This window comes from Photinus pyralis, unplaced genomic scaffold (genome assembly GCF_008802855.1).
Source record: "Photinus pyralis isolate 1611_PpyrPB1 unplaced genomic scaffold, Ppyr1.3 Ppyr1.4_LG10, whole genome shotgun sequence".
Lineage (NCBI taxonomy): Eukaryota > Metazoa > Arthropoda > Insecta > Coleoptera > Lampyridae > Photinus > Photinus pyralis.
Window position 1 is genome coordinate 10,021,412 of NW_022170250.1, and position 27,713 is coordinate 10,049,124.

The following is a 27,713-nucleotide window of genomic DNA, read 5'->3' on the forward strand; positions in this document are numbered from 1 at the left end:
AACCTCCCAATCTTAACCACCACCAACCGCAGAAGTTGGTAAACTGGTGGAACAGTGTCAGCGATAAGGATGGCATGTTTTGTCACGTGTGTTTACCAACCCAGTAAATGTAAAGTCTCTTGTAATTTGGGTAAGCCGAGTATTTAATTTAAAAATTGCTTGTAAAAATAAATGCAATTAATTACACAGCACTCTATATATGTATGTATAGTCGATTCGGGGCAGTCTTCGAAACCGAGCTTTTGCCACATCCAAGAAAAATTTGACCACATGTAACATGTAACAAACTTTCGAAAATCACCGTGTAATTCAAAGTAAATCTCTATACTGGGCTTTCGTTTCAGCACGAACCGCCTATTGTAATTTGTAATTTTCATAAATAAAAACAAAAATTGTACAAACACGTCCATTTTGGTGGCTAGAGGGAAGTTTCAGCATTCAAATCTGCAAAGGGTATCTCGGAGAATCAAAAAATCTCTGTAAGGGAGCTAACAGGGACCTAAAAATCGTCTAAAGTACTGAAAACCGTTGGAAAGAGCCTAGATTAGCCTAGTAATACTCAGAAACGCGTCTACAAAGCTTTCTAGAGGTCGTAAAGAACTTATTTAGTGGTTTTGACACACCTTGGGTCATTTTGAACTTTCGGGGCCCGTAAAAATGACACTCAGGAGGAGGGGCGTAGGAGGTGAAACAGAATTTTGGCCCATTTAAAGATTACCCTAATATCACAACCATTTTTTTATACTTCTAGCACTGAACGACCAAACAAAATCTAAATCTCCATTGTAAACGTACTTGGGAGCCCCCAGTTGATAAACGGCAAATGTCAACGTGTTTCTTAGTGCGACCCTGGCGATTTCTAACGGTTAAAATGAACCAATCAAATTCAAACGTGTTGTTGATATAACCTATCTTTTCGATCAGTCTGTAACGGTTTTTCTTGTGTTGATTTTCAAATATGTCTCCATAGAAATGCTGCAGCTATAACGAGCAAAAGTGATTTTAAAGACAATGGAACCCTCAAAGGATCCGATAAGTGCGCGAACAGCTCAACTAAACTCGAATTTATTATCGACGAAAACCTCGAACAGCCGAACCAACTTGCTCAATCGCGACGGTTTGTTGGACGCCCTAACGGTCTTATACGACGAAAGCAACAACGACTGCTTGAAGAAGTTCGATCGACACATCGGCGAGTTCGTGACCAGACATCGGGGGGTCGTGAACGAGCTGAGATGTTTACGCGTTAACGTTTCCGACTTCGAGGTGAAGAATGTGATCGGGCGCGGACACTTCGGCGAGGTGTTCGTCGTGAAGGAGAAGCAAACCGGCGACGTTCACGCGATGAAGATGATCAGAAAGTCGGACTGCCTGCGGCAGAAGCACATCTCGTACGAGGAGGAGCGCGATATTATGGTGTGCGCGAAGTCGGTGTGGCTGACGAGGTTGCAGTACGCCTTTCAGGACGCTAACAATCTTTACTTCGTGATGGAGTACTTCCCCGGCGGCGATCTCTCGGGCCTGCTTCAAAGACAAGGGGGGACGGTTCCGGAAAGTGCAGCTTCATTTTATCTGGCCGAATTGGTAAGTCGCATGCGAGTCGTTTTCTGACCACCTACAGCCGCTTTTTAGGTGCTCGCCGTGCACGATTTACACACGATGGGCTACGTGCATCGGGACATTAAACCGGAAAACATCCTGCTGGATCGTTGCGGGCATATCAAGCTGGCCGATTTCGGTTCTTCTGCTCGGCTCGATTCCCGTGGATTTGTTAACGAAGGTGTTCCCGTAGGGACACCGGATTACATTGCGCCCGAGGTTTTACAGTGCATGGATTCCAATGCGAAAAAAATGGGCTATCAGGTAAATACTCGGTAACTTCTTTTAGTGTTGTGGGCATAATCCAAAAATGATTATTATTCTCATTATTATTATTGTCTTATTATTTTAGGGGTTGTATTTGTACATAGGGTGATTACTTTACATGAAAATCAGGGTTAACCATTTCCAAAATATTAAATTTTATATTGAAATGCTGAAATACAGGGTGTAGCACCACGAATGCTACTTCATACAAAGTTACCCTTATTTTTTGTACTTCATAAAAGTTACAAGCAAGGGGGGGGGGGCCTATTTCAAAAAACAATTATTTAATTTCAATGCTTAATGTTATTTTTGAACTCCCTGTATTTATTTATAATCAAAATATCAACAGTTTCCTTGAGCATAAATTTCTTCATATTCAAGGTTCCAGACAGCTAAAACTGAGGCTAAAACTGTTAAGGAAGGTAAGGGCGCCATCGTGGCGCACAAGGACGGAAATTTATTTTCTATTGATGATTAGCTTAACACAACGAAGTTGCGGTAACGTTTATGTGCTCAATTTTCCATCATCTGTCTGTCTGCTCGTTTGAGATCTCTGCTCATGGGAGGGCTGAGCTCGCAGTATTTGTAATTTTTTGATATTTTACGATTGATTATTTGCGTCAAACCACCTTCAACTTGCGTTCATTTAAAAATTAATGCGATTTTTAGCGAATATTAATGTTTAAGGCTCCAAAAAGGTCACCTAAGGACCTCAAAACTGCCCCAAACTTTTGCATAAATAAGAAAGTTGCCTATTGCGCATCCTCAATATGCGCAGTACGGTTTTTTGCGCATGCATTTTGTTTGCTTTCATTTACAGGGATTTGGATCAAATTGCCCCGTAAATAAGAAAGTTGAGTTTTGCGCATGCGCAGTACGATTTTTGGCGCATGCATTTATACGCACTTCGATTCTAAAACGTGGTCGATTTAGATAGGAAATGAATGTAACAAATTGCTTAGTTGTAGCCTTCGGCGTCTCTGAATACACTACAAAAAATTGCCATTTATAGGCAATTGGTGGGAGGGAGGGGGGCATAAAACCCGAAGTTAAATGCCACCTAGCCTCATGCTTGTGTGGGACCGTTGACACATTGCTCGGCTTCGCCTCGCACATTAAAACACAAGACTAAAGGCACCGTTTGGCCGCATTTACTCAAATCGCCGTCGACAACTCTTGTGCAGATAAAGTGCATTTTTTTTAACCGAAATAGCTTTTGTTGGATATATTTCTTGCAGACGTCTAACTCGCCTTTTGTCAGTACTCTCTTCCGACAATCCGTTCTTGAGGTATAAGGGAATATACCCGATCACGATAAGAGGTCGAGCAGGAGGGCTATGGTTAGTAGAAATGAATTCCTTTCGTTGAGACCTTTCATTAGAGTACCATGAAGGATAAAAGTAGTTCCACCCGGTACATTGATAAGAGGACAGAAAGAAGGGCAGTAGTTGGTAGAAAACGGTTCCTTTCGATGAGACCTTTAATTAGAATACAATGAGAGATATAAGTAATTTTTAACCCCCCCCCCCCCCCCTGTCCCGTCGCTCACTGATCTTGAAAGTTATAGTTTGTACAAACCAATTTATTTCGATGAGGCCTTTCATTAGAACACCATGAAGGGTAAAATATGTGTTTACCCCCCCCCCCCCATTTTTTAAAGTTCAACTTGGCACCACTAAAGGCATGCGTATGCAAAATCTGAGAGCAATTGGTTGTCGCATCGTTCTAGGCCTCTGCGTTTCCAAATGAACGCCAAAATATGAAAAAGTGTAATTGTAATGGGGGGGGGGGGCTATGGGGTTGGAGGGTAAGAGTACGAAACCAAGGTAAAAGGCCTCATCGTTCTAGCCTTCGTGGTTTCCGAATAAACGTTAAAATATGAGTGTCATTTATTGGTTGGCGAAGAGGGGGGGGGGGGGGAGATGGTCGTGGAGTCGGAGGGTAAGAATACGAGACCAACGTGAAAAACGGAATCGTTCTAGCTCTCGGCGTTTTCGATGACGAACAAGTCTTGTTTAGTGGTTTGAGGGAGGTGGGGGGGGGGGGAGGGGTGCTGAGCCAGAGGATAGGCGTGGGCGACTTCCTCAAATCTATCATCCCCCATGCGACTCGGTTACCGTAAATATTTTGTACAGGAGATGACTCTCTAACTGTATTTCCTTCGATTTTCTTTCTAAAATCTCTCTCCCCCCCCCCTCTGGCGGCGGATGGAAGAGGTTTTGGGCCGCATTTGGCCAATTGTAGTCATTTCCTAGGTCGTTTTCGCGCTACGAGGGATTAAGGCGGAGACGTTGATAAAAACAAACTGCCCCCCCTCCCCTCCAAACGACCTTAGTTTTTTGTTTTGGGGGGCGGGGGGGCCCGCGACTCGGGCGATCGAAGCTCTCGACCTTCCTACCCGCCCCCCCCAAGCCGCGGCCGCGATTCTACAAGTTTAACGGTTTACCTTCCGCGATTTTTTTCGAGCACGCTCACCTCCGATGGTAGTCGCGGGGGTTGGTGGGTGTAAACCAATTAACGTACCTACTGTAATTATAACTAAACCCCCCTTCGTCGGAGCGGGGCGGATGGGTCATGGTTTTGGGCGGGCCGCATTTTGCGAATTGCCCGAGACACGAGGGCTTAAGGCGGAAAGACGTCGATAAACACAAACTTTGCCCCCCCCCCTGCTTCCTAGTTTTTGGTTGGAACCCTATATGTCTTACGCGGGCCAGTTTTTACGATTTCGCGGACTCATGTGACGACTTCCGCGACCTAGGCGATCGAAGCCTTCGACCTTCGTACCCCCCTAGCCGCGGTCGCGATTCTACAAGTGTAACGGTTTACATTCTGCGATTTTTAGCTCATTTTTTAAGAATTAAAAAAATGTGCTATTGTTTGCGTTTTGTCCGTCCGTCCGTCCGGACCCACTTCTACCGTTGCGAACTACTTCTAGGGGAATGGTCCTAGAGTCCTGGAATTTTTTTGCAGTAGGTAGTCTATACCTTGAAGGTGCGCCAGACGGCTATCAAATTTCGCTGTCTAAAAGCCCCCCCCCCCCCTCACACGAATTATTTCTTGAGATACTGTTTTTGAAAGTAAAACGTGCATAACTTTTACAAACGACAACCATTTGGTAGCACCACAGTCCAGCTTCAACTGAACTGCGCCACACGGGCCGGCCGTGGTTCATGTTCTACCCTTCATGGTATTCTAATGAAAGGTCTCATCGAAATGAATTGGTTTCCTTTCCCGTCCGACTCTTTTTCGAGATCAGTGAGCGACGGGGCTTGAAGGGGGGGGGGGGGGGGTTAAAATTAATTTATTTCTCATCGTGTTCTAATTAAAGGTCTCAACGAAAGGAACCGTTTTCTACCAACTACTGCAATTCTTTCTGTCCTCTTATCAAAGTACTGGGTGGAGGGGGGGGGGGGGGGGGGAACTAGTTATATCCTTCATGGTACTCTAATGAAAGGTTTTAACGAAAGGAATTAATTTCTACCAACCATAGCCTCTCCCTCGACTCCTTATTGTGATTGAACATAAGTGATTCCGTATATCTCAAGAACACATTACTAGCTATTTCGGTTGTAAAAAATGCGTTTTATCTGCGCAAGAGTTGTGCACAATTTATACTTGTTTTACTTACTGTAATTATAACTAAGGCCCCCCTTCGTCGGAGAGGGGCGGATGAGAAAGGTTTTTGGGTTGCATTCGGCCAATTGTAAGTCTTTTTCTAGGTCGTGTAGTTTTCGAATCACGAGGGCCTGAGGCGGCTGGTAAACGTCGATCAGAACCAACAAAAATATCTAGATCGAGCTAGTGATTCGACCCTCATTGGTCCACAAACATCCGTGTGGATTAAATCGAGTAAATTTGATCGCCTTACAGATCAGTTGCACATATGTGACGTAGCTCCGCTATCTAGGCACCATATTTTGGATTTCATTGCATCTATCCACAGATTTAAATATACATTCAAATTTGTGCTATTTCGAAAGCATACTTCCGCCTTTCCTACCTTTTTTTGAACAATTTTACATTTTCGAGCTATATGACCTTTTCGCTTACACTTAAAGCAAAATTATGATCTGGCCGATCTAAATGTCTGTTAGCCACCGTAGCATTCGATACAATGTTATAAATTTGGTTTCAGATATCCTGCGACTATTGGTCGATAGGAGTTCTGGCCTATCATCTGACAGTCGGAAGTACGCCCTTTTCCGACCCGAACACCGCCGAAACGTACTCGAAAATTATGAACTACACGAACGGTCTAAAGTTTCCCCCCGACATCGTCCTGTCGCAGTCATTCGTATCGTTCGTGAAGTGCCTCCTGTGCGACGCGACGAAACGTCTGAACTACGAGACCGCGTTGAAGCATCCCCTATTCAAAAACATCGACTTCAACGGAATCAGAGACCAAGTGCCTCCGTACGTGCCGAAGATCGAGTCGAACGACGACACGAGCAACTTTTGCGATGTTCCCCGTAAGAAAAACGAACCGAACATCGATAATTTTAAGACTAAGACGCAATTCTCCGGCAAGAACTTGCCGTTCGTCGGTTTCACGTTCACGCGCGACGTTTGCGACCTCAAGTACGCGTACGACTCGAAGAGCGAGAGGTCGGTCACGAAAATCGAGGAGGAATTGCAGAACGAACTCAAGGCACTGCAGAGGCAGCTGATGAAAAGTAAGGAGGCCGCGGGCGAGTTGCAAAGTTTGGAGAGGAAGGTCGCCGAGCGGGGTCATAAGTTGGAAAGCTTGGAGAGCTTGCGGAATAAATTGGAGCGCGATCTGGCGAATTCGATTGCGGAATGTGGGGTAAGTGTGACCGGTGCCGTTTTGTTTTTAAACCTTACAAACTCGTCGCCAATTTCTGTTAAACAAATAAATTAAAAATAAAACCGGAAGTTTCCCTGACGTAATATTTTTTTGAGCTCGCACGAGACTAGAGGTAAGTACTTATTTCACATTTGGAAAATAATTTTTTTTAATTTTCTGATTTTTTAAATTTAAAATTAATTTTTGAAATTTTTAAATTTTTTAATTTTTCAGAATTTTCCTAGTTTTATTCAATTTTCCTGAATTACGATATTTTATTTTTGTATGCCTTAGTTGAAATGTTTTTTGAATTTTCAAATTTTCATGAATTCTCGATTTTAGAATTTTTAAGGGTTTTTTTGTGTTTTCTGATTTCTCCTAAACCTCCTAAATCTTTCTGATTGATGTACGTTTGTTGGAATTTGTTTTGAATTTAAAGAAAGCATTTCACTATAGAATATTATTTAATAACTTTTTTTTTAATTTTTGAATTTTATGGAATTCAGCGAAAATTAAAATATAAAATGTTTCTTTGCATGTTTGTCATGTTTTAGAGGTAAAAGTTACAAATACAAATAGGACACCCTGTATATATTTATTAATATATTAAAAAAAGATTGAAGTGAAACAGGTTAAAAAAATTCATAAAGATTAAAAAGTATTTTAAAAATTAAAAAAAATTTACATTTTTGAATTTTTTATTAGTTAAAAATCTTTTTTGAATCTTTCTGAATCAATACTAAACTTTTTTAATGTTATTTTTTTGTTTAAATGTACAGGGTGTTCCATTAAAAAAAATAAGATCAGGGCCGACAACTTTTTCACCTCACCCTGTATGGTTGCTGTAATTTTTGTGACTTATAGTTTTTTCAATTGTGTATCGCTTTTTTTTTAATTTTTGAATGTTCAGAATTTCATACATTTTTGCATTTAGTTTAAGTACTTTCTTTGTTTTTGTAGATTTTTTAAAAGTTGTATTCTCTATTCTCTAAATTTTAATTTTTGTATACACAAAAACCTTCAGCAACTCAAAACTTGGGGTCTAAATTTTAAGTAGCATATTAACGTTAAAAATTAAAAAAGCGAGTGTACAGGGTGTTCTTTCTGGGTCAACAGTAATGTTGTGAAATCTCGAAAATATTCGTTTGAGACATTACGGGGGAAAATAAAAAATTGTCCATTTCAGATTGATCATATAATTAAAAGATACAAAAAAATGTGTTATACAAAAGTTTTTTGCTTATAGGGATCGTTGAATAATTTGCCATATACTGCGTCAGGTAAAACAGTTATCGGATGTAACCTAATTTTTAGTGGAACACCCTGTATATGTAAAAGATAACATATTACATTCTCTTTTCAAAAATATAGCATACTGGGGATGATTTAAAAAAAAAGATTCAAGTGATTCAAAAAAAATTTTGAATTGTTTTAATTTGGTTAAAGTCTTTTTGAATCAATATTAAATTTTTTAATGTTATGTTTTTGGAAAGAAAATTTAATGTAATTTTTTAGATTCAAATATACAGGGAGTTCCATTAAACAAAATTAGGTTAGGTAGGATAACTTATTAAACAAAGAAGTTATAAGCTTTTATCTCAAAATCGAAAAATGCAACGTTGTCTCTTTTCGTTCTCGAGTTAGACGAGGAACAGACAGACGGACAAAACCATCACATAAGGGGAAGCTTTTTTCTTTCGAAAAATTACCCTAAAAAGGTGATTAAAAAAATTTCAAAAAATGTTGAATTAAATTTTTTAAAACCCTTTTTGTAATAGTAATCGATATTGAATAAATTATTGTTTAGTGTTAGGGACTTTAATATCCTATTTTTTGGATTAAAATATACAGGAAAATATACATTGCAAAATTTAGGTAAAACGGCAAGTTATTTAACAATCCTCAAAAAACTATTGTAATACACATTTTTTGTATTTTTTAACTAAGAAATACCTCATTTTGTAAATGGCACACTCTGTAAGTGTATTTTCATCTATTGAATTCTCTTTTCAAAAATATACTACACCAGGGATGATATTCAAAAAAAGAATCAAGTGATTTAAAAAATGTTTCCAAAAGATTAAAAAAAGTTCATTTTAATAAATAAAATGTTGCTTTTTAATTTTTTAAAAATCTTTTTGGAATAGCTTTTAATCAATATTGAATGAAACTTATTAGTGTATTATTTTTGAAAAGAGACATTAATATTCTATCATTTTGGATTAAAATGTACAAGATGTTTCATTTAACAAAATTAGGTAAAGCGGTAGGTTATTTAACAATTAGCAAAACACTTTCATAATAGAAATTTGTTTGTATCTCTTTGGACAAAGAAAATATCGAACCTAACCTCATTTGAAAAAATATTTAAAAAATTCAAAAAAGACTAAATTTTTTAATTTTTTTAAAGTCTTTTTGGAATAGTTTTGAATCAATATTAAATAAAACTTGTTTAGTGTTTTTTTTAAATGGAGACTAACATTTTATCCTTTTGGATTAAAATATACAGGATGTTCTATTAAAAAGTATTAGATAAAATGGTAGGTTGTTAAACAATCATAAAAAAACTATTGTAATGAACATTTTTTTGTATCTCTCTAAGAACCTATCGGACCTAGCCTCATTTTTGTAAATGGCACACCCTGTATATTTTTATCTAAAAAGATGGCATGATATTTCAAAAATATGTCATTAAAAAAAATTCAGTTTTTTGAATTTGTTTAACATCTTTTTTGAATCTTTATATTTTTGAAAAGAGTCCTATTTTTTTAGATTAAAATATACTGGATGTTCCATTACCAAATTTAGGTAAAACGGCATATTATTTAACAATCATCATAAAACTTTTGTAATAACATTTTTTGTATCTTTTAACTAAGAAAATACCGGGCCTAACCTCATTTTTGTAAATGGCACACTCTGTAAATGTATTTTAATCTATTGAATTCTTTTTTCAGAAATAGGGACCAGGGATGATTAAAAAAAAGAATCAGGTGATTTAAAAAATGATTCCAAAAGATTTAAAAAAAGTTCATTTCAAAAAAATTTTGGTTTTTAATTTTTTAAACATTTTTTTGGAATAGCTTTTAATCAATAGTGAATGAAATTCTTATTAGTGTATTATTTTTGAAAAGAGACATTAATATTCTATCATTTTGGATTAAAATGTACAAGATGTTCCATTAAAAAAATTAGGTAAAGCGGTAGGTTATTTAACTAGCAAAACACTTTCATAATATACATTTTTTGTATATCTTTGGACGAAGAAAATATCGGACCTAACCTCATTTTTGTAAATGGCACACTGTGTATATTTTAATCTAAAAAGATATATTCAATTCTCTTTCCAAAAATATAATACACCAGGGATGATACTAAAAAAAAGAATCAAGTGATTTAAAAAAACGATTTGAAAAGATTAAAAAAGTCTCAAAAAATATTGTTATTTTGGAATAGTTTTGAATCAATATTATAATATACAGGATTTTCCATTAAAAAAGTTTGGTAAAGCGGTAGGTTATTTAACAATTAGCAAAACACTTTTGTAATATACATTTTTTTGTATCTCTTGGGACTAAGAAAATATCGGGCCTAACCTCATTTTTGTAAATGGCACACTTTGTATATTTTAATCTAAAAATATAGCATATTGAACTCTCTTTCCAAAAAGCATAATAGGCCCCAGGGATGATACTAAAAAAAGGCTTGAGATTTTAAAAAATTATTCGAAAATATTTAAAAAAATTAAAAAAGTTAATTTTAAAAAATACTAAATTTTTTAAGTTTTTTAAAGTCTTTTTGGAATAGTTTAGAATCAATATTAAATAAAACTTTTTTAGTATAATATTTTTAAATAGAGACTAATATTTTATCCTTTTGGATTAAAATATACAGGATGTTCCATTCAAAAATATTGGATAAAATGGTAGGTTATTAAACAATCATCAAAAAACTATTGTATTAAACATTTTTTTGTATCTCTTTTAACTAAGAACATATCGAACCTAACCTCAGTTTTGTAAATATCTAAAATATGGCATGTTTTTTCAAAAATATAATACACCAAAGATGATATTAAACCGATTCAAGAGACTAAAACAACTGTCCAAAAATACAAAAAAATTCACATTTTTGAATTTGTTTAAAATCTTTTTTGAATATATATTTTTGAAGTCCTATTTTTTAGATTAAAATATACAGGGTGTTTCATAAAAAAATGAGATAAGGCCCGAACATTTTTTACCCAACTCCATATATTTATTTTGAAAACGGTAAATTATGCAATAATCGTTACAATGAAACTTTTGCAATTTTTTTTGTTTTCAACATCGAGTTTATCTCAAAAAAATACATCGAGGCTGCGAGGCCAGTTTTTGTCACGTATAATTTATCCCGTACTAATGCCCAAATTTGGCAAGCCTGTACAGTAGCTGGTTTTATATTTTTAAAAAGAGACTTTAATATTTTATCCTTTTGGATTAAAATATACAGGATGTTCCATTAAAAAATATTAGATGAAATGGTATGGTATTAAAACAATCATCAAAAAATTATTGCAATAAACATCTTTTTTGTTACTTTTTACTAAGAACATACCGGAACTAATCTCAATTTTGAAAATGCACACCCTGTATATTTTTATTTAAAAAGATGGCATATGTTTTTTCAAAAATATAATACACCAAAGATGGCATTAAAAAGATTCAAGTGATTAAGAAAACTGTCCAAAAATACAACATTTTTTAATTTTTCAATTTGTTTAAAATTTTTTTTTGAATCTATATTTTTGAAAAGACACTCCTATTTTTTTAGATTAAAATATACGGGGTGTTTTATTAAATCCACATTTTTGAATTTGTTTAAAATCTTTTTTGAATCTTTCTATTTTTGAACAAAGAGTCCTATTTTTTTAGATTGAAATATACAGGGTGTCTCATTTAAAAAAATGAGATTAGGCCCGAACATTTTTTTACCCAACTCCATATATTTATTTTGAAAACGGTAAATTATGCAATAATCTTTACAATAAACTTTTGTAATTTTTGTTTGTTTTCAACATCGAGTTTATCTCAAAAAAATACATCGAGACTGCGAGGTCAATATTTTTGTCACGTATACTTGATCCCATAGTAATAACCAAATTTGGCAACCCTGTACAGTAGCTGGAATTTCCCATTTTTGAATTTTCTTAAATTTTTGCATTAATTTTGAAGATTCGTTCACTATCTAAATTTTAATTTTTGTGCCACTAAAAAATTCAAAAAAATCTTTCGCTATACCCCCCTCATCTGATTTACATAAGACTTCGGCCCTATTTACTCATACATAAGCTCTTCCTCGCGTTTCAGGCATGTGTCCTTCAAGCCTTCTTTACCTCTCGTGATTTTCAAAAATTGCGTTTTTTTGAAAATTCACTACCTCTTTAGAATGGAATTTTGTTCGTTGTAGGCCCTGAAACGCACGTTGGAGCTCGAGCGAAAGGACCGTTTGAACTTGGAACATAAGGCGCTCGAACTGATCAAATCCGCGAAACAAAAGTGGGAAAACTCCGAAAAAACGAAAGTGGACGGCCTCAAGCTGGAGGTCGCGCAGCAAAAAGAGAAAATTCAGCAATTGGCTTCCACCAACGCCCTACTCAACGAGCAGCTGCAGCACGCCCTGCAAATGCAACACAAGCACAAGGACTCGATCGAAACCGTCGAGCATCTCAACCGGAAAAGCATCATCGGCCTCGAGACGCGCCTCGAAAAAATCACGCTCGAAACCCAAAACCAAATGTCGGCGATCGAGAGCAAACTCCGCGACGAAACGCACCAGAAGAACCTCCTGCAAACCGAGCTTTCGGCGTGCAGGGCGAGCGAGCGTAGCCTGAGCGAAAAGTTGAAGGCGAGCGAGGAGAACTGCGGTCATCTGCTGATCAAGTTGGAGAGCAATCAGAAGACGATCAGGGAGTTGGAGTACAAAATCGAAATTTTGGGCGAGACCGCGAAGACCATCGACGAGCAGAAGGCCAAGACGCGCGCCTTGGAGGACGAAATGGTCAAGTTGCGCAACGAGAAAGTCGTCGCCGAGTGGGAGCAAAAGTTCAAGGTGGAGAAAGAGGCGAACGCAAACTTACAAAAGCAAATTAAGGTACGAAATATTTGGGAAAGTTTGGGAAAGTTGATAATGGTTTAAATAGTTGAGTGTAATCGTTTGGCGTGTGCGTTTTGATTGTGACATCTGTCATATTATTTTTAATGTTTATTTTCGAAATAGGAACTGAAAGAGGAATTAAATACGTCAATCGCGTCCCGCAACTCCTTGGTCGAGCAACAGAAGCTGAACTACAATCAGCACCTCAAGGAGGTGCAGGATCAGTTGTCGCGCACTCTTGAGGAGGCGAACCAGCTCGAGGTGAAACTGCAGGAGGCGAAATCAGTCGAGCTTAACACCAAGCTCAAGGTCCAAACACTAGAAGATCTCCTACAGCGTTTGGAGTCGGGCGTCTCCAAGCTCGAGAGCGACTCGGACAAGGAGAGCGTGCTCAAGGAGCAGGTCGCGCGGCTCGAGGCGCAGCTGATCGAGGTGCACGAGACCTTGGCGCTCGACAGGCAGGAGCTCGGCCAGCTCAAGACGAAATTCTGGCGCGTCGAGAAGGACCTGGGCAACGCCGAGATCGACAAGCGGATCTTTAAGCGCGAGCTCAAAGAGACCGAGGAGAAAAACAGGGAGCTCGGGACCGAGATCGAAAGCCTCAAAGGCGCCATGGCCGAGAAGATCGGCGTGTACGAGAGCGCGTTGACAGAGGTGGGCGCGATGAACGAAGATCTCGCCAACGAGATTGTCAAGCTGAAGGAGGTGGTGAGATACATGGAGGAGAGGTTTAAGGACGAGAAGGAGAAGTCGAACAGTGATCAGAACGTGATCGATGCGTTGAAGAGCGAGATTAAAGGTAAGGAGGCGCTGCTCGTCTCCAAAGCGCACGAGATTGAGATGTGGAAGCGGGAGAAGGACGAGTCGTGTCGAATCGTTGAGGCACTCCGACAGGAGAAGTGTAACCTCGAACGGCTTCTCGCGACCAGTGATAAGGCGAAGTCTACACTTCAAGGCGAGGTCGATGGATGCAGACGCGAGCTGCAGAATACGCAAATCGTAAGTACCACAACCGCAAAATTTTTTTTTTGAATTTTTAGATTTTTTTAAATCTTATGCATAATTTATTATTATTATTAGACTGAAAGGATGAAAGCTTTTTTTAATATTTCTAAATTTTTGCGTTTTTTAAATATTTTTCCCCGAATTTTCCTGAATTTCAGAAATTGAAGAAAATCTTAAAAAATTAAAAATTCAGATATTTCAAAAAATTGGTAAAATTGAAAATACATATTTCTTGATTTTTTTCAAAGCTCTAAGAAATAAAAAAAATCGTTAAAGTTAACAAAAAGGGGGGTTGTTTCTCAAACTGAATTTTTGACACTTTTGAGCATATTTTCTAAAACGTTTTAGGCATTTCCAAACTTTATAAATTATATTAGCATCTTATTTTTTTTTTAATTTTCCAGTTTTGAACTGCTGAAATTTAGATCAATTTTTAATCTTAAAATTAAAAATTCAAAAAAATTTTAATCTGAAATTTGCAGGACCTTTCTTTTAATATCTGAAAATATTCTGAATTCCTCTGATTTTTTTTTGTATACATTTACTAACATTTTCTGAAATTTTCAATGTTTACTTTTCGAAAGCTGTATTTTGATTTTTTTCATTTTTTGTGAATTCTCCTAAATTAACTTTTTTTATTTATGAATTTTCAACATTACGTTTTTTTAATGTTTCAGAATTATTGAGAATACATATTTGTAATTTGCTTAATTTTTTGAATTTTTATTTTTTTGTAATTGCTGAAATTGAACAAATCCAGACAATTAGGAACGAACCATTAAAACGAAATTCCAAAAAATATAATGCACCAAAGATGACATTAAAAAGATTCAAGTGATTAAAAAAAACTGTCCAAAAATACAAAAAAAATTCACATTTTTGAATTTGTTTAAAAAGTATCTATATTTTTGAATAGTCCTATTTTTTAGATTAAAATATACAGGGCGTTTCATTAAAAAAATGAGACCCGAACATTTATTACTCAACTCCATAATTTATTTTGAAAACGGCAAATTATGCAATAATCGTTACAATGAAACTTTTGTAATTTTTTTTTGGTTGTCAACATCGAGTTTGTAAAAAAAATACATCGAGACTGGGAGGTCAATTTTTGCCACGTATACTTTATCTTGTACTAATGACCAAATTTGGCAACCCTGTACAGTAGCTGCAATTTTTGTGGAATTTTTCCAATTTTGAATTTTCAGAATTTCTTAAATTTTGCATAAATTTTGAAGATTTTTTCATTCGCTATCTCTAAATTTAAATTTTTGTCACTTAAAAATTCAAAAAAATTTTTGCAAAAATCTTTCACTATACCCCCCTCACTTGATTTACATCTGACTTCGGCCCTATTTACATTATTTCTTTCTTCAAAAATTGGAAAAATTAAAAAAAACTTAATTTTCTGCTTCATTTCTGATTTTCAATTTTTCAAAATTTTTTGATTTTCCTATTTTAAAATTAATTTTTGAAATTCTTCTAATTTTTCGCAATTTTCTGAATGCTCATATTTTCTATGAATTTTTAATTTTTAGTTTTCTAAATTATTCTGAATTTTCCAAAGTTTGATTTTTATGTAAACTTGTAAAACGATGCAAGTTGAAATTTAAGAACAAAAATGTAATTTTCCAAATTTTGAAAATTCTCGAAATTGTTCATGTTTCTGAATTTTTTGGTAAATTCATAAAGATCAAAAAATTTATACAGATCAATAATTTTTAGAAATTCTGAAATATTAAAAAAAAAGTACATACTTATTATACAATGTAAAACATCTGGAAATTCGGAAAATAAACAAAATCGGAATTTTTTAAAATCTTTAAGAATTTTGCTTTTTTTAATACCTTTGTGTAGAATTTTTTGACTATTTTCTATTTTTTGTAAATTATTGATCTATTTTCTTGAACAAGTGCGCATTGTTTAAATTTTTTAATTTCCGAAAATTCTGAAACATAAAATTGTTGGAAAAATATTAACATTCGGAAGACAATTCAAAGGTCTTCTGTTATATAGTCCTGAACTTTCAAAATTTAATTTTTTGAAATTTTTTTCAATATTTACATTTTTATTTTTATTAACTTTAATATTTTAATTTTGGTGCAATTCAAAAAGTATATGTGAATTATAAATTTAGCATTTTATTTTTTTTAATTTTTTTAAAATGTACAATTTTCATCTTAAAATTGAACAAATTAAAAAAATTTAAAAAATTCCGATAATTAAAAAAATTGAATCGTGTGAACTTTACAATATTTACAAATATTTTCTGAAATGTGTATGTTTTAATTTCTCTAATTTTTATTAATCCCGAAGTGACAGAATTTTTTGAATTGTCAATAGAATTTTCGCACGAGTTTTTTATTTAACACTTTTTTGTTTGTGTACCACTCACGAACTTGGTCACTCGCTTCGGCTCGCTCGGCATAGCTAGGTAACGCCCGTAGATTCACTCCTCTCCGTCTACAGCCACCAACGAGAAAATTGCTATTTTATTGGGAGAATATTAAAAAGGGAAAAATACAAAAAAACACTAAAAAAACATATTTCGGATTATTGAGTTAAGCGTGTATTTTTTAAATTCTTTTAATGTTCTGATATAAATTCTCTGAATTTTTGTATACATTTCCAAAAATTATTAATGATAAAACAGTCTAAAAAACCATTACGATTTTTTTGAATTTTTACTTTTTTATTTTTTATTAATCTTGAATCTTGCTAAGCTTAGCGTCCGATTTTTTTGAATTTTCAATATTAGATTTTTCGCACGCGTTCTTTTTAGTGAATTTTTCAGTTTACACACTCGCTGGAATGTTTTTGAATTTCGTAAATTCTTAGGAATTTTCCATTTTGGTGGTTTGTGTGAGACGTTTAATTTTTTCGTTAAATTTCTATTCAGTTTTCTCAATTTTTCTGAATATATTTTTTTCTTTTTTTCTATACTTACTGGAATGAAAAAAATCCAGCAAATGTCTACAAAAATGAAAATCCAGAGAAAAATAAAACTTAAAAAAATTTGGAAATTTCTATGGATCTTTTAATAATTTTGTCGGATTTTTTAAGCCTATTTTATGTGCAATTCGAAAAAATTTTAGCATTCGGGAAACAATTAAAAAATCGTTTTTTAATTTTTTTGAAATTTCCAATTTAGTAAAATTTTAATTTTTCGTGATTCAAATTCAGATTTCTCTGGATGTTGCATACACACTTTCTGAATTTTAGAAGTTTTTCAAATGCGCAGAAAGATTAAAATGTTATTAAATTATATAATTATAAATTCAATTACATAAAAATCAAAGTTAAAATGCAAAGCATTTAAATAACTTACAAAAATTCATACAGATTAAAAAGTCAAAAATTGTAATATTGTTGAGTTTTTAATACGGAAATTTAAAAACTAAAAAAATGGAAAATTAAACAATAAAAAATGCTAATATGTATTTATAATATATAAATAAAGCTTGAGCTATTCTCAATGCTCTAAATTTTTTTTATTTTTCTGTTATTTTAGTTTTTGTACACACTCGCTTGGTTTTCTTCATTTTCAAAAATTTTGCAATTGAAAATTCCTAAACATTCAGGGTTTAAAATAAAATATAAAATTATTTTAATCAAGTGTACTTTGAAATTTACAAAGTTGTCAAAATTCAGAAGGATCGTTCGAGAAAAAATTGAAGATTAAAAAAACATTAAAATTCAAAAATATTAAAAAAAAAATTCATAAATTTTTTTTTGGCATTTCCTGGAATTTTCTCTACAGAGAAGTCAAAATTATGACGAATTAGGAACATTCAAAAAGTTTTCGAAAACCGATAAAAATTAAAAAGAGCACAAGAATTCACAGAAAAGTAAAATTGAGTAGAATTAAAAAAAATCATAACATATGAAAATTAAACTCAAAATAAATGAAATAAATTACCTATAAAATGTTTTTTTTAAATCATTCCGAAAAATCAGCGGATATTCAGAAAAATTAAAAAATCTCGCGCAATCATTTTCTTTAATTTTTAGAACTTTTTTCAATTTTTTCCAAAGCAAAACATTCAAAAAAATGAATGCTGAAAAAACATTAAAAATTCAACACTACACCTTGTATACAAATTTTTTTTTTTAATTTTTGAATTGTTTAAACTTGCGCATTTTCTGGATTTGTGAATTTTTTTCAAATATTTGAATATGACAATTCATAAAAATTCTGATAATTCGCTTTAAGTCAGATTACGCGAGTTCAGAAAATTCAGAAAAATCACAAAATACCAAAATTTTGAAAAATAAACAGAAAAATCCCTTATAAATTGCTTGTTTTTTAAAAAATTCCTCTTAGAACCTGCAAGCCCTCCGCGAAGCTTGCACCTTGCTAGAGAACCAACTGGTCGAATACGAAAACCTGCACGTCTCCTTCGAGAGTCAGCGTAAGTCGTACACCGCGAACACCGACAAGCTCATCAAGGAGCTCGCAGCGAGCAAGGAGCAGGTCCAGGAGACGAAACGTATGGTGAACGAGGAGCGCTCGCTGAAGTTAATTGCCGAAACGCACTGCCGAAGGCTGATGGAGGACATCGAGTGTCTGCAGAAGGAGTCGTCCTCGTACAAGCAGCAGTGCGTCGACTTCAGGCAGTACTCGAGCACGCTCACCGACGAGGTCTCGTCGATGGAGGAGAAGATCGCCGACTACGAAGTCACCGTCAAGTCGTACGAGCGACAAATAACGAACTTGATCGCCGAAGGTAACTTGTTACAGGAGGAGAACTCGGAGTTGCTGACGAATCTGAACTGTGTCAAGGATTCGAATTTTAAGCTCGGATTGGAGCTCGCCGACGCGAAGGTAATTTTCGTCACGTTACGAAGCGATGGTAACGCCATCTGTTGCAGAAAGCCAACGCGGACCTTTCGGACGCCATCGGCGAGTTGGAAGCTCTGCTGCAGCAAAAGATTAATTACCAAAAGGAGCGCGAGTTGAAAGCCGACAGTACGATTCAGCAACAAATAAAACTTATCGATTTTCTGCAGTGTAAGGTTTGTACCCGATTTGCCCCCCCCCCCCAAGTTTTACTCGGTGCCTAATTTTTTTCTGGTTTCACGCAATTTATCCCAATCGCTAAGTCTAGGTACTTACAATATCAGTATTTCCCAAAAGGCCATAGCTATGCGCGCTATGTTTTTCTTTACTAGAAGCATGTATGATTAAAATTCCAAAGGAATGTCTCCATAAATGCGGAGGTTGACATTGCGCATGCGCACATCTGATTTTTATAATATGCGATATGCATGTATTTACTAGAAATATCTGTGGAAATATGTAGGTATAAATAAGAAAGTTTACATTGCGCAAATTTAGCATGATGACTTCTTTTGTATTTTTTTTTCTTCTTATTCCACCTGCTCTCCTAATACGTAAAACAATTAGGACTACAAGAAGTGCAAATTTAGCATGATGTAAGGAAAGTCTCTATGCTTTTCTTTTTTTGCTGTTAATTTTAGCTGCAAAACCTGATTTTCGCTTATTTTACCTACTCTCCTAATACATAAAAAAATGCGGAGTACAGGAATCGCAAATTGAGCGTGATATAAGGAAGACTTCCTCGCTTTTCTATTTTTCTGCTGTTAATTTTAGCTCCAGAAGCACTTTTTTGCTTATTCCACCTACTCTCCTAATACATAAAAAAAATGCGGAGTACAGGAATCGCAAATTGAGCATGATATAAGGAAGACTTCTTCGCTTTTCTATTTTTTTGCGGTTAATTTTAGCTGTAGAAGCACATTTTCGCTTATTTCACCTACTCTCCTAATACATAAAGAAATGTAGACTACAGGAATCGCAAATTGAGCATGATATAAGGCCGACTTCTTCGCTTTTCTATTTTTTTGCGGTTAATTTTAACTGTAGAAGCACATTTTCGCTTATTTCACTTACTCTCCTAATACATAAAAAAATGCGGAGTACAGGAATCGCAAATTGAGCATGATATAAGGCCGACTTCTTCGCTTTTCTATTTTTTTGCGGTTAATTTTAGCTGTAGAAGCACATTTTCGCTTATTTCACTTACTCTCCTAATACATAAAAAAATGTAGACTTTAGGAATCGCAAATTGAGCATGATATAAGGCCGACTTCTTCGCTTTTCTATTTTTTTGCGGTTAATTTTAGCTGCAGAAGCACATTTTCGCTTATTCCACCTACTCTCCTAATACATAAAAAAATGAAGACTACATGCATCGCAAATTGAGCATGATATAAGGAATACTTCTTCACTTTTCTATTTTTCTGCTGTTAATTTTAGCTGCAGAAGCACCGTTTTGCTTATTCCACCTACTCTCCTAATACATAAGAAAAATGCGGAGTACATGAATCGCAAATTGAGCATGATATAAGGAAGACTTCCTCGTTTTCTATTTTTCTATTGTTAATTTTAGCTGTAGAAGCACCTTTTTGCTTATTCCATTTACTCTCCTAATACATAAAAAATGCGAAGTACAGGAATCGCAAATTGAGAATGATATAAGGAAGACTTCTTCGCTTTTCTATTTTTTTGCGGTTAATTTTAGCTGCAGAAGCACATTTTCGCTTATTTCACCTACTCTCCTAATACATAAAAAAATGTAAACTGCAGGAATCGCAAATTGAGCATGATATAAGGAAGATTTCTTCGCTTTTCTATTTTTTTGCGGTTAATTTTAGCTGTAGAAGCACATTTTCGCTTATTTCACCTACTCTCCTAATACATAAAAAAATGCGGAGTACAGGAATCGCAAATTGAGCGTGATATAAGGAAGACTTCCTCGCTTTTCTATTTTTCTGCTGTTAATTTTAGCTCCAGAAGCACTTTTTTGCTTATTCCACCTACTCTCCTAATACATAAAAAAAATGCGGAGTACAGGAATCGCAAATTGAGCATGATATAAGGAAGACTTCTTCGCTTTTCTATTTTTTTGCGGTTAATTTTAGCTGTAGAAGCACATTTTCGCTTATTTCACCTACTCTCCTAATACATAAAGAAATGTAGACTACAGGAATCGCAAATTAAGCATGATATAAGGCCGACTTCTTCGCTTTTCTATTTTTTTGCGGTTAATTTTAACTGTAGAAGCACATTTTCGCTTATTTCACTTACTCTCCTAATACATAAAAAAATGCGGAGTACAGGAATCGCAAATTGAGCATGATATAAGGCCGACTTCTTCGCTTTTCTATTTTTTTGCGGTTAATTTTAGCTGTAGAAGCACATTTTCGCTTATTTCACTTACTCTCCTAATACATAAAAAAATGTAGACTCCAGGAATCGCAAATTGAGCATGATATAAGGAAGACTTCTTCGCTTTTCTATTTTTTTGCGGTTAATTTTAGCTGCAGAAGCACATTTTCGCTTATTTCACTTACTCTCCTAATACATACAAAAATGTAGACTTTAGGAATCGCAAATTGAGCATGATATAAGGACGATTTCTTCGCTTTTCTATTTTTTTGCGGTTAATTTTAGCTGCAGAAGCACATTTTCGCTTATTCCACCTACTCTCCTAATACATAAAAAAATGAAGACTACATGCATCGCAAATTGAGCATGATATAAGGAATACTTCTTCACTTTTCTATTTTTCTGCTGTTAATTTTAGCTGCAGAAGCACCGTTTTGCTTATTCCACCTACTCTCCTAATACATAAGAAAAATGCGGAGTACATGAATCGCAAATTGAGCATGATATAAGGAAGACTTCCTCGTTTTCTATTTTTCTATTGTTAATTTTAGCTGTAGAAGCACCTTTTTGCTTATTCCATTTACTCTCCTAATACATAAAAAATGCGAAGTACAGGAATCGCAAATTGAGAATGATATAAGGAAGACTTCTTCGCTTTTCTATTTTTTTGCAGTTAATTTTAGCTGTAGAAGCACATTTTCGCTTATTTCACTTACTCTCCTAATACATAAAAAAATGTAGACTTTAGGAATCCCAAATTGAGCATGATATAAGGCCGACTTCTTCGCTTTTCTATTTTTTGCGGTTAATTTTAGCTGCAGAAGCACATTTTCGCTTATTTCACCTACTCTCCTAATAAATAAAAAAATGTAGACTACAGAAATCGCAAATTGAGCATGATATAAGGCCGACTTATTCGCTTTTCTATTTTTTTGCTGTTAATTTTAGCTGCAGAAGCACCTTATTGCTTATTCCACCTACTCTCCTAATACATAAAAAAATGTAGAGTACAGGAATGGTTAATTTACTATGATCTAAAGAAGATTTTTTCTGCTGGGAATTTTTTTAATTGGTAACATACGCAGAGGGTCTCTGACTACCAGGAGAACATAATAATCAGTCATAAGTCAGTAGCTCAATTTGTCCCAATCACTGGGACATGTTGGGTCAGTAAGTAAAACTAGGTGGGATCGAGTCTCCATGAAAATGCCCAATTTGACCCAGTCACCCAGTTTATGGGGTAGTTTGGTGAAGTGACTCAACTTGTCCTATTCACTAGGACACACTAGTTCACCAAGTGAAACTGGATGACCCAGACAAATTGATTGACACAATTTTGTGCTTAACTGCTTGTCTCACTGACCCATTTTTTTTATCGCCCACTTTGATCCAATGAACCAGTCTGTTCACCAAGTCAAACTAAGTGACCAAGGTAAGTTAAATACTGGCCCATTGTAATCCTGCAGCATATACCAGCTGGAGTTAAGGATATTGTGACCATTGTATGGGACACCGACTAGTCACAGTTACTCCTGCAAGTCAATTTTTCCCAGTATTTCAGTTTGATCCAGCCACCAAGTCAAACTGTATGCCTTGGGGCGTTAGACACATCAGTCTAACTGATCCCAGTGTCCCAAATTTGATCCAATGGCCCTGTTTTCATAGTTTCCCAGTTTGATTCACTGACCCCATTTGTTCCGGGAGACTCACTCAGCCAAACTGGATGAGCAGGATTAATCTGCAGCTTATACTCGTTTGTCAATAGATCGAAGACAACAAACGCAAGAAGACGCTCTCGGACAAACTGTTTGGTAATTCGAAGAAGGAGAACCAACCCCCTCCCATCCCTCTAAACTACAAGGACCTCGAGAATATGCTCCTGCAAGAGCGAGACACCTCCAAAACGTTGCGAGAGGAGATATCGCGACTAAATCAGAAGCAGAACGGCACACTTTCGCCACGGACCAAGACCACAATGGAAAAGCTGACTCGGCCGCCGACCGGCGAGTTGAGCCGACAGAACTCGTGCCCGAGAATGTACCACAACATTCCCCACAGGTGAGTAATCGACCGCTGTCGTTCGGCGTCACTGATCCACACGCAACGCTACAGGTTCGAGTCGAGACTGTGCACGAAAGCGACCAAATGCGCCCAGTGCGGCAACACCGTGCCACTCGGGCGCAACCTGAAAATGTGCGGCGAGTGCCATCTGGCGGTTCATCCGTTTTGCGCGCCGAAGCTGCCGAAGACGTGCGGCGTTCCGCGCGATTACGTCAAGCATTACTCGGAGACCATCACTCATTTGCAGGAGGAGAAAGAGGTGCCGGTCACTGATGATGCAGTTGACGTGGAAGGATGGGTCAAGATACCAGTGTAAGTGCGTTTTACAAACGGAGGGGTGCGCAAGTACTTTATGACCATTGACCATGGTTCAAAAAAAATTGGGCCAAATTTGTTTAGGTTTTCCTCTGCTAGTTCCCTGAATTTACCAAAAAAAATTTAACTTCTTACAAATACTTAAATCTAAGGCGCATGTGGTCAACGGTTGACTTGACTGTTGTTTTTCAGCTAAAGTGACCCAAAATTGCGTGACCAAGACTCACAAATCGAGTCAAATTGTTTGTTTTTTCACTTTCGTTTTTTTTTCTTGTTTTTGATTTTGGTGGGGTTTTTTGAATTTGCAAAAAATATGTTATTTACTTATCGTTATAGTCGTATGGGTATTTGTATGACTGGGTTCCAAGGGAGGTTCAATTTTTTTGGGATCCCAGCAGTTTTAACAGGTTTTTTGATTTTTTGTTTTGTTTTATGTACGCCTTAGCGTTTCAGCCATATCTCTATTTTTTATTTAGGTACCAGTCTTCTTTTACGAAAAAATTTCAAATGAGATGCATTTGAGGTTTTTTTGTTTTTGATTTTGACGATGCGGAGTTTTTTTGGATTTACAAAAAAAATTCAATTCAAGAACACTGCGTTAGCAGAATTTCTTTTGTGTACATTTTATCTTTCCAGGTCCAGAATCTAAGAAAGGATTAACAATTTTTGGATCTCACTTTTGAGGTTTTTTGAATTTTTTGTTCTTCATTTTGATGATGTGCATTTTTTTGGAACGTATAAAATTATTTTATGATAGTGATGAGAAAGGGATAACTAATTTTTGCTGGGGGGGGGGGGGTATTCCATACCGGCGAGTGTGGTGATATGGAATGCCCCCCAGAATATCAGATTTTTATTCTTATTGATCAATGAATTTCGTGATACTGATGATTCTAGAGAAAGGAGATTTTTATTCATATGGGTAAACGAATTTCAGGATAGTGATGATTGTAGAGAAAGAGACAAGTAATTTTATATTACTGGGGGTATTCCAGACCCCCTTCATCCCCCCCCCCCTCGTACTATATTCTCACCCATAAATGTTTAGCGTTAATGCTCACATGAAGATTTTAAAGAAAAGGCTATCAAACGAACCACAATTCCGTGGAGCAAGGAATATACTCGTCAAAAAAAGAAAATGCGATGGTTCCTTTCGAAAGTATCACGCGGGTCCTCTTCAGGGCTTAGAGTTTTAAGTAAAAATGTCACACCGTGGGGCCTGGTGGGGATTTTTATTCGTATCTGTTTTATGCAAGTAATTCTCACGGGTCGATTCCTTTAGGAATATTAAAATTACTAAAAATAACCGACGTCTACATATCGTGGGTAATATTTTCTTCTGGAAACAATTGAGCTTATCTCTCATTAGAAATATGGAAACAGCTTCGATGCCACAGTTGGCCACCCTGGAACCGTTTCCTTCGTGATGAATAGGTTTGGTGGAGGAAAAGTTCGCATGAATTGCGAATCCAAGCAACCCGGGATTGCTTTCATTTCGCGAAAGTGTTGATATTAATTGTGTGTAGATGTAATGAAAAATTTGCGCATCCCTCTCTGTGTGCACCTCGATTGAACCGTAATTATTTGCCTGAAATAGGCGAGGCAACACCGCCTGGGAGCGGCACTACGCTTGCCTTACGCCAACCACGTTGAAGATGTACTCGCAACCTCCGACCCCTCAGTTATTCCCCGTCGAGACCATCGAATTGAAATCGCCCAACAGTCACGGAATAGTCATTTTGGAACCGGTCGCGTCGGAAATCCACGCGCCCATTGCAGCCAGCGACTTGCCGTTTGTTATCAAGCTTCAGGTGAATAGTAGCTGCTGGCCGCCGAAGCACGTGACGCTTATGACTCTAAATGCGAACGACAAGGAGAAGTGGTCCAAAGGTAATTTTGACCGTGATCATAAAGATAGATAAAGGATGGTCTTTACTTCCAGCGCTAACTTCAATTTATCAAACGCAACTTGAAAAATACGAAGGCGAGGTCGTCCTAAAGTACCCTCAGGATTTGAGCCTGAACTGCCTGGTGGACCTCAACGCGACCAAGCTGCTAGGTACCGAACAGGGTTTGTATTCCTATAACGAACAGGGGCTCGTCCACATCGCCGGCCCCCTGCAGGTTTACCAAGTACTGACCCTACCGTCGATAAACGCGTGCATGATGATCGCCGATTCGACCCGAGCGCTCATCACGTGCAACCTCTACCACCTCGCGAGCATGTCGAGAGCGGCGCCGTGCTCGAACCCCACCCTAATGTTCAAATCGGTCAAAATGAACAACCTGCACGGCTTCCACTTGTTCGACGTGTCGGCGATCGGCGGAAACCTCGCCTTGAGCGCGGCCACCTCCAAGCAGCTCGTGATCGCGATCCACGATCGAAACCTCGGCGAGTTCGTGCCGGTTCGCATTCTCGACACCGCCGAACCGACCGGCTGCCTGCTCTTCACCGAGCACAGTCTAATCGTCGGCGCCAACAAGTACTTCGAAATCGACCTGAACACCTTCGAGGCGGAGGAGTTCCTCGATCTCTCCGACAAGAAGCTGTGCCAGGTGATGATGTGCTACGAGGCCGGCTCGTTCCCCATCGGCATAATTAAAATATCCGACAAACCGATCGAGTACCTGCTCTGTTTCAACGAGATCGCGGTGTTCGTCGACGAATACGGCAGGCACTCGCGCAAAGCCGAGCTGAAGTGGAACCGACTACCGCAGGCGTTTCACTATCACGCCCCCTACCTGCACGTCGTACAATTCGCGTCCGTCGAAATCATTAAAATCACGCCGGACACCTGCAATCGGTTGCAAAACAGCGTCGATTCGCTGCTGAACACCGATTGCTTCACCTTGCCTTTCAGCAGCGTGCAGCATTTAGGTCGCGAGAGGCGGGGCGTTTACATCGCGTGCGCCGGCGAAGTTCGCTACCTCGAAGGGAGGAAGGTGGACCCGGACGGCGCGTCGTTGAGCGACGAGGGGGACGACGTCGACGAGATCGGCTCCGACAACAACTTCAGCTTTACCAGTTCGATGGTTCGTAGTTTGGATGGGAACTTAAGCGACGCGGAAACGACCGACAGCGGCCAGAGTGAAGATTATAACCCAAAGAAGAAGGTGACGTTCGACAGTCGTACGACACCTTTGTGATTTTTACCTATAACCACTATACCGTTTTATTTATTGTATGTACTTAACGTTTTAGTTAGTGTGAAAATCCTGCATTTCTTGCCTGTCTCAATTTTCTAGTAGTATCTAGTACTTATTTTATACAATGTTATTAAGAAACTATTTTCGTGTAGGTTTCATTTTATTTACATGTCTTTCACCCCCTGCCCTTTACAGTTTCACATCTCCCGCACGCCTGCTTGACGTCATCGTCCTGTTACCTCTCTCCTTTTTAGCTCTTCACGTCCTCTTTACGCATCCGTCGCATTTTTTTCGCGTTTTCCTTGCGCAAACCGGTTTTAATTTCGCGTACTCGAGATCGTGGTTATACACAGGAATAAAATGCCGATGTTTCCGCGGCTCGAAAATGTTCCTTCGCGTAAGTTTTATCACTCGTAAATAAACGGCCTTGTTACGAATTAGGCTAAAACTGCCATCCCAACGCAAAGTCAAACTTGCAGGTAACTCGCACTTTGTCACCATTTGGGTCGCAATTAACGCTTCTTAAAGACCCGATTAAAAAATAGCTTTAGCGTCACTCTTGAAGCCAAAGCGAAGAATAATTTTGGCGTATAAAAAAATGGTACGTGCTCGCTGACGGTCCAACTCAGACTGAAAATGTACACGTTGTTATTATCGCTTTTATTTCTAGACATGCGTTTGTTCACGTTCGCTATGAAGCGGTATATGTGTAAATTTTCTTATGTTGAATAAAATACAAATTCGAAACAATACGTCCATTTCTAAAGAGACCATGCGTTTTACTAGACGCTTTATGCCTTCTTCAGGCTTCCAAAAAGTTTTGGAGTCTTTCCTCAATGCTCAGTTTGGTCTGAAAACGTTAAAACTCTTTTTTTAGCACCTTCGGGGTAAGAACTATTAAAGACTGTACAAGTTTTGAGGTTTCTCAAAGGCCTCATCTTTTTAAGGCTTTTCAGGAGGACCATATTCAAGTCCTTGAAAAGCTTTCTCCCATGTAAAGCCATGAGGAGTCGTTTACGGTTTGTGAAATTCGTTCATGGTTTTTTTAGGACCCTTCGCTTCTTTTCAATGGTTAAAGGCGAGGTTAAAGGCTTTTGAAAGTCCTTCACACTTTTTTTAATTGATGGATTACTCAAATTTAATAAGGGGGGGGTGCTTCAGTTTCAACTACACAGTATTTTAGTTTAA

The 27,713-nt window shown here is 36.9% G+C and overlaps 2 protein-coding genes across 5 annotated transcripts in view; one reads left to right on the forward strand and one right to left on the reverse strand.

Moving 5' to 3' along the window:
* LOC116162064 (probable cation-transporting ATPase 13A3) overlaps positions 1-27,713 on the reverse strand; it is a 280,669-nt gene that overhangs the window by 113,470 nt on the left and 139,486 nt on the right. The window lies entirely within an intron of this gene.
* On the forward strand, positions 864-26,676 carry LOC116162063 (citron Rho-interacting kinase-like). The gene is made up of 11 exons (XM_031475587.1): positions 864-1,584; positions 1,633-1,863; positions 6,002-6,670; positions 12,119-12,802; positions 12,929-13,804; positions 18,135-18,635; positions 18,683-18,826; positions 22,768-23,060; positions 23,115-23,375; positions 24,976-25,268; positions 25,321-26,676. Exons 1-11 carry the CDS (start codon positions 1,012-1,014, stop codon positions 26,523-26,525), a joined length of 5,730 nt encoding a protein of 1,909 aa, XP_031331447.1. The 5' UTR covers positions 864-1,011; the 3' UTR covers positions 26,526-26,676.

Excerpts from the sequence above, each read along its gene's own strand:
- LOC116162063 (XM_031475587.1), top strand. The coding sequence starts at position 1,012 with ATGGAACCCTCAAAGGATCCGATAAGTGCGCGAACAGCTCAACTAAAC. Across the intron at positions 1,864-6,001 it reads CGAAAAAAATGGGCTATCAG|ATATCCTGCGACTATTGGTC; the intron begins GTAAATACTCGG and ends ATTTGGTTTCAG. Across the intron at positions 6,671-12,118 it reads ATTCGATTGCGGAATGTGGG|GCCCTGAAACGCACGTTGGA; the intron begins GTAAGTGTGACC and ends TGTTCGTTGTAG.